This window comes from Tenrec ecaudatus, chromosome 9 (genome assembly GCF_050624435.1).
Source record: "Tenrec ecaudatus isolate mTenEca1 chromosome 9, mTenEca1.hap1, whole genome shotgun sequence".
Lineage (NCBI taxonomy): Eukaryota > Metazoa > Chordata > Mammalia > Afrosoricida > Tenrecidae > Tenrec > Tenrec ecaudatus.
Genome location: NC_134538.1, coordinates 54,494,844 through 54,507,262, shown reverse-complemented (window position 1 = coordinate 54,507,262; position 12,419 = coordinate 54,494,844). Strand labels below are relative to the sequence as shown.

At 44.2% G+C, this 12,419-nt stretch overlaps 1 protein-coding gene across 3 annotated transcripts in view; it reads left to right on the top strand.

The window, feature by feature from the left end:
- The window catches only part of TNS3 (tensin 3), a 348,472-nt gene extending 336,778 nt beyond the window's left edge, over window positions 1–11,694 (top strand). For all 3 annotated transcript variants that reach the window (XM_075558135.1, XM_075558134.1, XM_075558133.1), the window contains 4 exons: window positions 5,807–5,975; window positions 6,759–6,827; window positions 6,932–6,958; window positions 8,858–11,694. In XM_075558135.1, coding sequence (XP_075414250.1) covers window positions 5,807–5,975; window positions 6,759–6,827; window positions 6,932–6,958; window positions 8,858–9,002 — 410 coding nt within the window. In that variant the 3' untranslated portion in view covers window positions 9,003–11,694. The remainder of the gene's footprint in view (window positions 1–5,806; window positions 5,976–6,758; window positions 6,828–6,931; window positions 6,959–8,857) is intronic.
- Window positions 11,695–12,419: the final 725 nt, after the last annotated feature.

Sequence of the window (12,419 nt, the reverse complement as noted above, 5' to 3'; positions counted from 1 at the left end):
CCATGAGCCAATACTTTGATCCATACTACCAGCAACACAGGTGGCATAGTGTTACGCCTTCCTCTGCTAACCACAAGGTCAGCCAGGTGACACCACAAGTCATTCCACAGGAGAAAGGGGAGGTCTTCTATTCCCATAAAGATTGACAGCAGTGTTTCCCAAAGTGGGAGGCCCGGGATATGGGTGGAGAGTAGGGGAGAACTGAAAGAGCAGATACCTACACTTTATCCTGAATTATGGACTAGAGTACAAAAGTTTTTAATTGTCAGGGAGGCGCCCAGTAATTTTTATTTCTCTGAAAAGAGGGTGGTAGGCCAAATAAGTTTAGGAACGTATGATTTACAGTTGTAGACACCCACAGGGGTTTGTTTTACCCGGCCCTTTTAGATCACTGTGAGTCATTGTCAACTAAATGACAGTGAGTTTTAGCTTTGGGTTTTTGATTGACCAGGAACCCAAACTACACAAGTGTCTGGCTATGGATCTGAGAGCCATGTGCCAGCTTGTCCTTGCTCTTTAGGCATGACTTTGTTGCTGAGACATTCGGTGCAGGTCTAGTGAACTCGAGGATGAGCCAGAGATGTTAGGCCACTTGTAAGTTGGCAGACCATGAGTAAGGACACAGCTGAAGATGATGGGGAAACTATTCTGTTTACTTTATTTGTTTGGAAATATTTATCATAATAAGAACTTTGAGCATTTATCCCTGCTTTCTTGGGGAGTCCCAATTTCTAAGAACCCATCAACTCTGAAACACTGGATATGCTTCAATTCCCTCTTCTCTATAGGTATTTCATTACAAGGGAAGGCATTACAGGTCAGAGATATTGAGCAAGGGAATTTCTCAAAGATTGGAGTAGAAATAATATATCTCATACGCAAATAGAGTACATTTTATATTGGTAGCTTATTTCCTTGATAAAATTGTGGGTATTTTTCTATGCGAAATTACGGATAACTGTACCTGTTTCCTAGCTGAAATATAATCACTAGGAATGTTTATAGTGTTGATCTCATTTTAGAAACCTCTTAAAAGGTAAGTTGTGGGTCACCGTCTATGAAGATTAGTTGCAATTGTTTAGGAGTCAAGCCAAAGCTATTTTAGGAAGTTAGCTGAGATCATTCCAAGTAAATTAAGTTTTCTTGTATTGGTTTTTTTAACCAAACTCTATTAGTTGTCCAAATCAACTTAAAATGCTAGATTCCTTGTCTTGCTAAAGATTATCTTGTCCAATTTTCTCATTGCAAAGATTGAGGAAACTGAGACTAATAATAAAAACCAAGTAAATTGGATAGTTTACAAAGGTGGAAATAAAAATTTAAATTCAGTTTAATCCCATTTCATTTGATATTGAGACCATTATGAGCTTATTCAAATCTCTGAAACAATGTTCTTTTTATGGCTTAAGCTTTAGCTCTTAATTGGCTTTTGTTGAAGCAGAGGAATATGTGTAACCATCCAATAAATACCGTTTTAACATAATTCTGAAAAATGTCCCATAAATTTGTGGTTGTTTTTAACTTAACATACTTGTATTTTTTAAGTGTATTATCTCTACAAAAGTGGTATGTGTTCTTTAAATTATAAAGAGGAAAATACAGGAAGGTCACACACAGACCCCTTACCTATATACCACCACTGAATATTGAAAAGAAGGTCTCTAAATGATCACCAGTCTAATGTGAAACAGACTTATTTCTATGTTACTTTTCCCCTCATATCTACAATTGTGGTACATCTTTATATTCTTCTTTATTTAATCTAGTAAATGTATCATGAGACAGTTTTATAAACACAATGTAAGTATTATTTGTAATGCTTATGCAATGGACCCTTTTATACTTATTTTGCTTAGTGTTGTACATTTAGCTTGTTTTCAATACTACAAAGAATGCTTTCAAGACTGTCTTTCTGCTGTGCTCCTGAGTGCTGGATATGTCCTTGAGATAGAGTCCCAGAAGTGAGTCACTGGGTCTGGGTCTGTGGACCTTAGGCTTGTTCTATACTGTAGAATAGCTTCCCCGTTGTCACCTAATGATGTACAGCACCCCATGATTTGGGATGTGTCATTGTTAAATGACTCTGATTCCACCGAGAGCATTTTGAAGTGCAATCAGGTCATCTTGAGCAGACTCAATTGCACAATCATGCCACTGAGTCTCCTGGCCCGCCCACCCACCCCAGGACAGCGCTCTGCTGAAGATAGTAGGGGCTTTTAGGACTTGATGGGATGGTCTGATAGATCCTCATTAAAACGGCCTCCGAGTTTGGGCTTTGAGAAGGATGGCATCTCAGCTATGAGGAATGACAGCATGGACCTCTCATTTAGGGTGAGAAATCCCCCAAATGTCAAACTACCATACTCCCAGTCAACTAGACTCCTCATTACCCAAAACCATTTGTGTTCCTTCAAGGGTTGTGGTAGCTTGTTGCTACACATTTGCACCCGGGTCAGATTGTGGAATGGTGTAGTCATCAAACCAAAATGACCCTGATTATGGAATCGGCATTACAATCATACTAATGACATCAAGAAGGAACATTCAGCCACATGACGTTTAACTATTTTATATTTTCCAGGCCCCTTTCCAGCACTTGTTCATAAGCACATGTGCTTGGTATTTCACATTTACAATCATAGTGCAGTTTTTATTCTGCTTTTCCATTCACAGCTAACAATGTTCCCCATGTTGCCATACAATTTTCATAATTACCCTCTGCTGGTTGCTGGGTAGTCTTTGGAGGGGGCTTATTTAACTACTCTTCTATTTTGAGAACTTGTGGGTTTGCAACCTTTCCCACTCTAATAAATATGTGGCACAGACATCTTCCCTTGTGCATTTATTATCTTGCCTAGTTATGGACTATTCCCTTTCTGAACCTTCTTAGAAGAGGGATCACTAGGTTACTGAGTATAATTGTTTCTATCCAACACGCCTCATGTAGTCACAGCCTCCAACAGATGCCATTTCATACAAGAACGCATTTCCTGAAAACTCCGCAGCCACTCACCAGTTGTGATGGCAAGGATTTCTTGCCAACTCTACTTCCCAAGGGGATAAGCACTTAGGTCATCTCAAGTGCTAGCAGGAGATGAAGGGCAGGTAAATGACCCACCAATTAGTTATGTCCTCAGTCTTCTTGCCTGGCAGTGTGTCCTCTGGTTGTCTGTGCCTTCTAGCTCCAAGGAGTGAAGGAAGGGCCATGAGCACCATGGGGACCTAGGACCTAACTCAAAACATTTGGAGTATTACTGATTTCTCTCTGCCTCTGTGCATCTCCTGAAACATGCCTGTGCAGGGGGATTAATGACCATCTAAAGACTACCTCTTATGTCATGATTTCCTGGGACTCTCTGTGGTCTTTATCGGCAACAGAGGGCAACTGCATAGCTGACTCTCAATGATAATACATTCTTACCTAGGCTATTATCCTTTCTCGTGTCAGACACCTAGTAAGGGTGAGTCTTGGGGACGTAGGGGTTACTCATTGGGCTGCTAACCCTAAGGTCAGCAGTCCCAAACCACAAACTTCCTCAGAAGACACCCAAAAGCTTTCTACTCCCAGAAAGAGTGATACTGTTGGCAACCCAGAGGGGCAGTCCGAGCCTCCTTTAGGGTCACTATGAGTCTGAATCCACTCTATAGCAGAGTGAATACCTCCTAGGATCTCAATTAACATGGAAAGGATCAGCCATGGATATTGTCTCTGACATTACCATTATAAGCATAGGGGAACTGGGAGACAATAGGCAAGTTTCTTAATGTCTCCAGACTTTAGTGTCTTTATCTGTAAGTTGAACAATAGACTCTTCATCATAGAATTGCCAAATGGATTTGATGAAATAAAATATGTAAAACGTTTAGCCAGTTCCTGGCATAGAGTCAACATTCTTATTAACCAGCAGCTTTCATTTAAGCTTGAAGCATTGGAAACAAGTTTTTGAGGTTGTTATTTGCTCTGACTTATGGCAACTTTACGTGTAGCAGAACAAATCATTGCCTGCCTGTGTCATTTTCATGGACCATTGTTATATTTGAATTCACTCTTGTGGATATTGTATGTAAGCACCTGTGTTAGTCTGGGTGTATTGGAGAAACAAATCCACAGAAACTCATGTATAAGAGAGTGTTTTATATAAAGGGTAAGTGCACATTAAGAAAGCATCCAACCCAGTGCTGTCCAAGCCCATTAGTCCAACATATGTCCAACACCAATCCACAAAATCCTCCTCCATCTCACAATAACACACACTACTATGCCAACTGCAGGAGGAAAGCCGAATCAGTGACTGTGTAAGCATCTCAGCGCTGGCAGGGGTCTCCACACGGCTGCTCCAGCACCCAGGGCTGCACTGGGGTAGATCCATGTGGTTTCTCCTCAGGGATGCCTTGCAGGAAGTGAGCCTTGCCAAGTGAAGCAGGGAACTGGCTAAGGCAGCTGCACACTGGTCCGACCATCAGAAAGCAAGAGACCCGAGAACTAGAAAGGTGAGGCTCACTGAGCCATTTATCCCCTCCGCCCTTCAATTAACCCCACGTGTTTATCAGCCAGGTTGGCACAATAAACCTTAAGTAGCTCAGCACCAGTAGTACATTTCAGTCTTTCCTCCATGACTGTTGGAATCATCTTGCAGTGGCCAACTCTCCTAGATGAAAGTTGTCACTTGAGTCTTTGAAGCTGTTTGCTTCCTATAAAGCGCTCTAGAATCTGCTGCTTTTCTTAGGATGCAGCCTTTATGACAGGTCCATGTCTAGTTAATAAACCGATTCTGGGTGCCCCCTTTCCTGCCATGGTCAGTGAAAATTCTGTCCTGATAGGCTTTGCACACTCACCACCCACAGATCAAGGAAATGGCTTCATTTTTCTTATGAACGTGTTGGTGCAAATACCAGTTCCTACTTTATTTCTCATTGTAGGGTTGCTTACTGAGGTGCATGTTTCACTATAGTCCAAATAGCAGGTCCTGAAAACACAAAGCTTTTTTTTTTAAAGCTATGTTTCTGCATTTGCTTTGGAAAGAACTTAAGATTTAGCCACTTGTAAGTGGCGCTTCACTTTAACCAGGGAAAGTGTACGCAATAGGCATCTTCTCTCGCCATCTGTGTGACTGGACTTGTCTTTTTTATGGGTATACGAGGCAATCAGCAGTATATTTGCGAGAGAAGACACTGCTGTTCCAAGGGCCTCAAGGACTCTTGCAAAGAAAAGCGCTGCAGTGTTGCCTTATTCCTCTGACTGCCGTGTGTTCCCCTGCTTAGTGGAAATCGGGAGGCTTTTGCAAATGAAATTAAAATGCCATTCACACCCACACACAGAGCCTGGCCTACAGCCCAGTAGGGATAGAGAGGGTTGTGTTCCTTAGGGGAGGAAACATTCTTGGTCCTTGGCCAGGCGAGGCAATGGATTCCTTCACTTTAGTCTTAATGTCTCCAGTGCGGGCACACAGGCTCCACACCCCCTCAACTGGAGCCACCAGGTTCAATCAGTCAGGGATGACTTCTACTGGGACCAGGGAGCAAGCACAGGGTGAAATTGCAAGCATTCTGGTAAGGGTTTTCTTTGCTCTCCACGCTTATATATTCCCTATATCCACGCTGAAGAAAGTGCAATCACATGTGTAGGTCTACAACAGTCCATATGGTTGCAATTGGGGGCAAAGGGTATTTTGCCTTTAAATTACATCTGGCGCTGGTCACACATACAAGTCGGTGTGAGCCAAAGGTCTATCTTTGGTGGCCCAAAGAGCAAATGAGTTTCCCAAGGGGAGAATAGTTAAGTACTCCTTTTTTGTGTGTCTTGCAGCTTGCAATGTGTGGTATCTGAACTCGGTGGAAATGGAGTCCCTTACTGGCCACCAAGCAGTGCAGAAGGCCCTGAGCATCACCTTGGTCCAAGAGCCGCCTGCAATCTCCACTGTGGTCCACTTCAAAGTGTCTGCCCAGGGCATCACACTGACGGACAATCAGAGGAAGTGAGTGTGCAGCTTTTAAGGCAAGAGGGTTTCTGGCCACGTAGTAAACTGTCTGTTGCTGTTTCTCTTGGAAAGAACATTGCTGGTGTTTATTTTGTTTGGGGTGAGAGCCTGAAGGGCCGTGCTTTGTGATGGGCACCATCCCCTGCATCATATCGAGCAAGAGTGGGGCAGTTTACAAGGAGAACCCGGGAAGATAAACAAGAGAGGCTGAAAGCCCTGAGCACAGCACCTTCTAGTGGCTGCATCAGCAGCAAGGGGGAGGAGGAGAGGAACCGAAGTTAGGGGCATTTTCCTCAATAAAATGCACAACCTTCTGCCGCTCCACGGAGTGCCTTCATATCCGTGGTTTTGTCTGTTTGGGTCACCATCCTGGAAGTGTGGGGAGGGGCAGAAGTTGGTATTGTGCTCCTTTCTATAGAAGGGGAAACAGGAAATGGTTTTCCCGGGCTTATAGTTGAGTAAATGTCAGGTCAAACCCTGTGGATACCTCACACACAACACTTGGTTCTCCACCTGGCCAACGGCCTTCCGGCTTCCTTCTTGTAGCCCCATAGAAGTGACCATCGCATTCTGGAAAGTGGTCCATTTCACTGCGACTCCATTTGTCTTTTTGAACACTAACGATTTCCCAACTTCATTTTATCTTTTGATTCTTAATGATCACAGACTTTGTTCTTCTCTAAATAAGATATGAAACAATCATGCAGGAGCGATCCCTGAAGCTTATGATCCATCAGATAATTCCAGCGTACTCATCTTCCCCCTTTATTTCTGGGACAGGCTCTTCTTTCGAAGGCACTACCCTGTTAACAGTGTGATCTTCTGTGCTTTGGATCCCCAGGACAGGAAGTAAGACATTTGCATATTTCTTAAGCATTGCATATATTTTATTTTAGCCATTAATTTAGTAAGAATTAACGTAATGATTTTCCTTTTCCTCTTTAATTCACAAGGTGGATGAAAGATGGACCTTCTTCAAAGTAAGTTTTTAGTGTTTCTTTATCTTTTCTCATTGTTTGCAGTTGCAATCCAAAGCTGAATTATGTTCCAGAACTCAAAAAATAAAATCCCTGGTAGGAAAGTGACTAAATAATGTCAACTGTCATGAGGTTTGCTTTAAAACCATACTTACACACACACGTTCTTATTGTGTAGAGAGGGATTGGGCAGCGTTCACCTTTCTGCTTGCTCGTCGCTGCATGAACTGCTTACATTTAATCTATAAAGTTATATGTAAGTATAGTGAGGCAGAGTACTTTTTCAGCCATTAAGGAGAAGGTGTGGCCTGCACTAGCTTTGAAGTGTGCGGCGTTGAGGCAAAGAGCTTTTTGTGAACATGAGCACAAAAAAATGGAGGTGCCAACTGGATCACACGTGGAGCCTTGCTCTGTGACAAGCCAGGTCGTCTTTCCTGGATTTCTCTGGAGTCCTTTTGGATGATCACTTTTTACAGATGGGCCTTGTTCTAGTACACTAAATGGCCATCTGGCTGCTTCAGCGTGGACTGTCCACTTGGCATTTCTTCCTCACGGCCACTGGAGGCCTCAAGAGTCCTGCAGTGGGCTGGTTGTGCTGTGTAGCAGATGGCTGCATCCTATCCATCCTCTGAGGCATCACTCTCTCAATTTCCTGGCTGCCTTCTCCAGAATCTAAATTTAATTGCTAATAAATTCAAGTCATGGGCTCCCCTTCCTAGGATGTCTTCAAATGTCTCCCCTATCAGGATTTGACAAAGTGCTCCCCAAACACCTCCCCCACCCCCTCACCTAGCCCCAGGTGGAGACCCCTCGTGGCACATTCCTCTGCACGCTGGCAGGCAGCTCAAATGAGACCTTCCTCTGCATGGCCTTTTAACTGTCCCGGGGTCTCTGGAGTGTCACTGACCTCCGTGGTGTAGAAACTGTTAAGCTTCATCTAACAACCCATCATTTTTCTAAAGAGGAAGGAGACCTGTACCAGGCATTTGGGTACAGATAATGGCAGTTATTGTGTGGCGTTTAGGACTTACAAAAAGCCTGTTAAGATACTGGCTTTCATTTTTCTAAGAAAAATTAAGTTCTATATTCTTTTACACAATAGTCCTGATTTCAAAACCCAAGAGAGTCACTGAATGATTGACTTTGTTATATCCCTTTGATTAAAATCTGCCTTATGGAACTGAGATACTTGATCTAGTTTTAATCCTTGATATTTTTAAAACAAAAGTGCTAATGTCCTAACTGATGGTTGATAAATCCCCTGTGACCCCTGTTGAAATAAATAACTCTATGAGGGTGCTGATTTCTCATGAATGTAGGTGCTTCTCCAGCTGGCTGGGTGTCAGTGGTCTCTGGTTTCATCCCAACCCATGTATGTGTAGGCCAGCGTGCCTATTGAAATGGCTCTGGAGAATCAACGCGAGATTGTTAGTACTTACTACCCAGCTAGTTTTCAGCAGCATTTTGAACTGATTTGCTCTGTGCTCGGAGCAGCTGGAATCAACCTGGTGTGAGTACATGAAGTGAGACTCTCACATCACAGTGCTCTGAGAAATCACCTGGCACTACGGACTTACCCTCACCTGGAAGAGCCCTGTCTTGTAGCTCGAGTGTGGGATCCGGCTACATGCAGAGAAGCGTCTGTTTAAGTGGAATCTTGGCTTAGAGTCCAGCACGGTTGCTGACCACGAGCTGCTCTCGCAACTTCATTTTCCTCTGCAGCAAAGTAGATGTAGTAGCATCTTACCTGCAGGGCGTGAGAAGGAAGGTTAAAAATAAAAGTGCCCAGGTGCATGGGGGGCTTGGCATATTGGTGTTAGTAAATGACCACTGAAATCATTCCCAATCGTGGTGGTGGTTGGTGGCACTCTGGCAATCCTGACTTATGTTATTCTTTTGCAGGGTCTTTGGGTTTGTGGCCCGAAAACAGGGCAGCACCACGGACAATGTGTGCCACCTCTTTGCAGAGCACGACCCTGAGCAACCGGCCAGTGCCATTGTGAACTTTGTGTCCAAGGTCATGATCGGCTCCCCAAAGAAGATCTGAGACTCTCTCACACCTCCACCCCTCAGGAAGCCTTTCAAGGACTTTGAGGTGTTAGGGGATTGGGATGGGGCAACCACATTGTAGCAGACTCACATCCCAACACTCTCAGCCCAAGAGAAAAAAGTGGATCACCCAACTTTACAAATACAAGAACAACCAACCTCACCATTTCCTGGCCTTTTCTTAACCCAAGCTTCTCATGTGACATATTTCGGTAGCCAAGTGCTGCTTGAATTTAAAAAGTGGACCCAGGGCACATCCAACAGGGGCCACACTGAAAAAAGACTTGCAAGCAAACACCCCGGAGAAAAGGAGACTGCCCTTCTTGGTACACCATCCTTGGGGGCAAGAATGGTGTTCACTCCAGCGATGTGGGGTGACCGTGCTGACACCCTGCCTCCCGTGCTCATAGGCCAGTCAGTGTGTCCTAACAGTGGCCCTCATCTCCGTCTTCCATAGCCGCAGAGGTGGTACCTGACCCAGAAGTGGCTGCATGTTTGATGAAGGTCAGTGCAGGTCAAGCTCCTTTTAGAACACTGAGGGGTCACGAACAAGACAATGATGGGATGGATGGTGAAGAGGAGGAAATGGGTACTTGGGGGCTTCAATCTGTAAAGAGTACTAAGATGCTTTAGAAACCAAGCCTCCAGGTGGATGAGTCACACCTCCTGTTCTTCTGAAGGAACTCTGAGTATTGAGTGAACCAGGGAGATATGGTTTTGACCAGAAGAAGATAAAAGAAGATGGAAGTAAAACGTCATTTCTATATAATTTATGTTTTCCATATGACAAACAATTTGTGCTATCAGATTGCCATTTCTGTACTATGCATGTACAAACACTGTTGCCTGTCACCCTTGGCTACCAGAGGAATTGTCACCATATAGACACCCTGCCGATGTCTTGATACACAAATGGTGGTCCAGGGACAGGTAGGGTGCTGTTAGAAGTCCCCTGACCGCCAAGTTACCAGTAGTCCACTCAACTAGCTTTTCCCATATTGTTGGTTGACTTTCTTTTGGTTGGAAAGCTCCCAAAGGGATAAGAGGTGATGCGTGAGAGAGGAGCTGTCCTTAGCACCCACTTGCTAGGAACGGTAAGGCCCGCACAGCACTGCGCCAAGCACTGCTCACTCTCCTCAGTCCTCGTGGGAGTCCTCTTTATACTGCTCCCTTACCACACGCATGTGCACCTTCCTCCCACGATCTCTGGAGCTCACGGCAGCCTGAGCAGGAGCAAGGACAGGAGAAAGAGCAATTCTCTATATGTATAAGCTTTTTTATTAAGTGCCTGGCCACCAACTTAATGTGTCATTTTATGCTTCTATTACTAATCCCCTGCATTGATTTTCCCACATAAAGGCATCCGGGGTCACAGGTCTGGAGGAAGCTCTAGACCCCGCGACTTCCCCAGAGTATGAGAGAAAGCTGAGTAAAGTCATAACAAAGCCGTCGTTCCTTCCCCTTACCACCAGTGTACTCCCCTGGGACAGTTGAGATTGTAAGCCATTGTGAATGCCTCATTCTCTGCTTTCAGAATTCAAGTGCAAACTTGTATCACACAGGCATCTCAGCACCAGCTGGCAGTTTGAAAATAAGCCTAGTGAAGTCTCTGTTTTGAAATGAGAGACTGAGAAAAAGGTAGCAACGGACAGAGCTAGAATCACATTTATTCCAGCAGACTTTGTACATAGATGTTTAGCTCCTATTGATTTGCCAAAGGCAAGTGCCTTGTTTATGTGCCAAATGTTTGCCTGCTCCTCAGAGACGTGCCTCTCTGATGCGTGTCGGCATGGCCATTCCAGAAAATGTGGTGTGTCCTAGTGTCCCTGTTGTCTTCAGCAGAGATATTTAGCATTGCCCTGTCTCTTCCGCTGCAGGACTCAGTCAAGAGGGGAGGAAGGTGTATCCAGTCACCGAGGCCTCCTCAAACTGAGATACTTCGTAGTAAGTTTGACCCAAAGACCACAGGCAGGGAGGGCCCTTTCTCCTCTGATGAAGGAAAGAGGACTTACTTGAAATTCAAGGCAGGAGAGGGATGTGCTACTTCAAATTAAGGAGACACTGGGGCTACCAATGAAAGTCTGTTCACTCATTCAAGAAGCCACAGCTCAGACGGGTCAAGGGCATCAGGGAATTTGCTCCAAGAAATATGCTCAATCTGAGGAACTGAATGAAACCATCAAGTTTCTATTGAGTTGGAATGACCAGGTTTTCCCCTGATGTGTCTCGTGTGTGGGAAGACAAGACACGACAACTCTGTGCAGTCACAGACAACCATATGCAGTGGAGACTTCGCGCACGTGCCACTAGTTCTGGCCCTGGACAGTGACAAGTAACACTCTCCGATATCACACCTCCCAGGTCTGAGGGCATGCTGCTGAGGTCCCTTATCGTAGCCAGGATCCTTTTAACTCACTCATGCAATGTATTGTTATATTACTCCAGTGTTAAACTTTAACCACATTAAAAGTCACTCTGTATTAAAGAATTTCATGTATATCCTCAGTAACGATGACCTTGTAATGTCTCCTTAGCCGGCTTGCTAGTATTTTTACTTTTTCTGATACTGTAAAGAGTATATCCAGTATGTAAATGAATGTTCTATAAATTCTTTGTATAGTCATTTGCCCTACTCATTAAATATCATCTCTATTCAGAGTATAATAAAATTATGAACTTAGTATACCTCAGTAAGCAGCTGTCTGTGTTTGCTGGGGAGAAAGGTAACCCCCTACTGGATGATTAAAGGAATGTGTGTGTTGCACGCGTGCGCATGTGTGGCCATGTCGTGTGTTTAAGAGCTTGACGGGTTCTTTGTGGGTCAGTGGATTCATTCAGTTATAAACCCACATAGGTTTTACCTTCAGCAATATATTTTAAGATGTCTATTCAAAGGCCCTTGAAAATTATATCCAAATATTTAACAAAACTAACAATCATACCCAATATTGACTTAATAGGCTCCCATAGTCCCCCTAGTTGCTGTAGGAATTGATAGTGAATACCTCGATGGTCTCTGAATCTATTAATCTGGTGGATGCCTTTAGTCATGTCACCTGCTGAAATGAATGATAGACTTAGGCCATATTAGATGACCACGAGCACCTTGGTTGGCCTTCAGCCTACTCCCAGCCTCTACCTCTTTGCGTTCTCCACGGACCTAAGCTAGGTTCCTCCCTGCACCTCCTCCTATGAGTTAACATGGGCCCAGCACTTCATGCTAATTTTATTTCCTTTGGAATCCCCCCACCCCACCCCATCCCCACACATCCTTAGCTGTCTGTGATCACAAAAGCAGAGCTACTGAGCTTTATGGATTTTAGTTTTAATTTGCATTTATACTTGGTTACCTAGTTATGAATGGGCCACTTACAGGGTACTCAGCCCTGAGACTCTCATGTATGCAGCAGAAGTG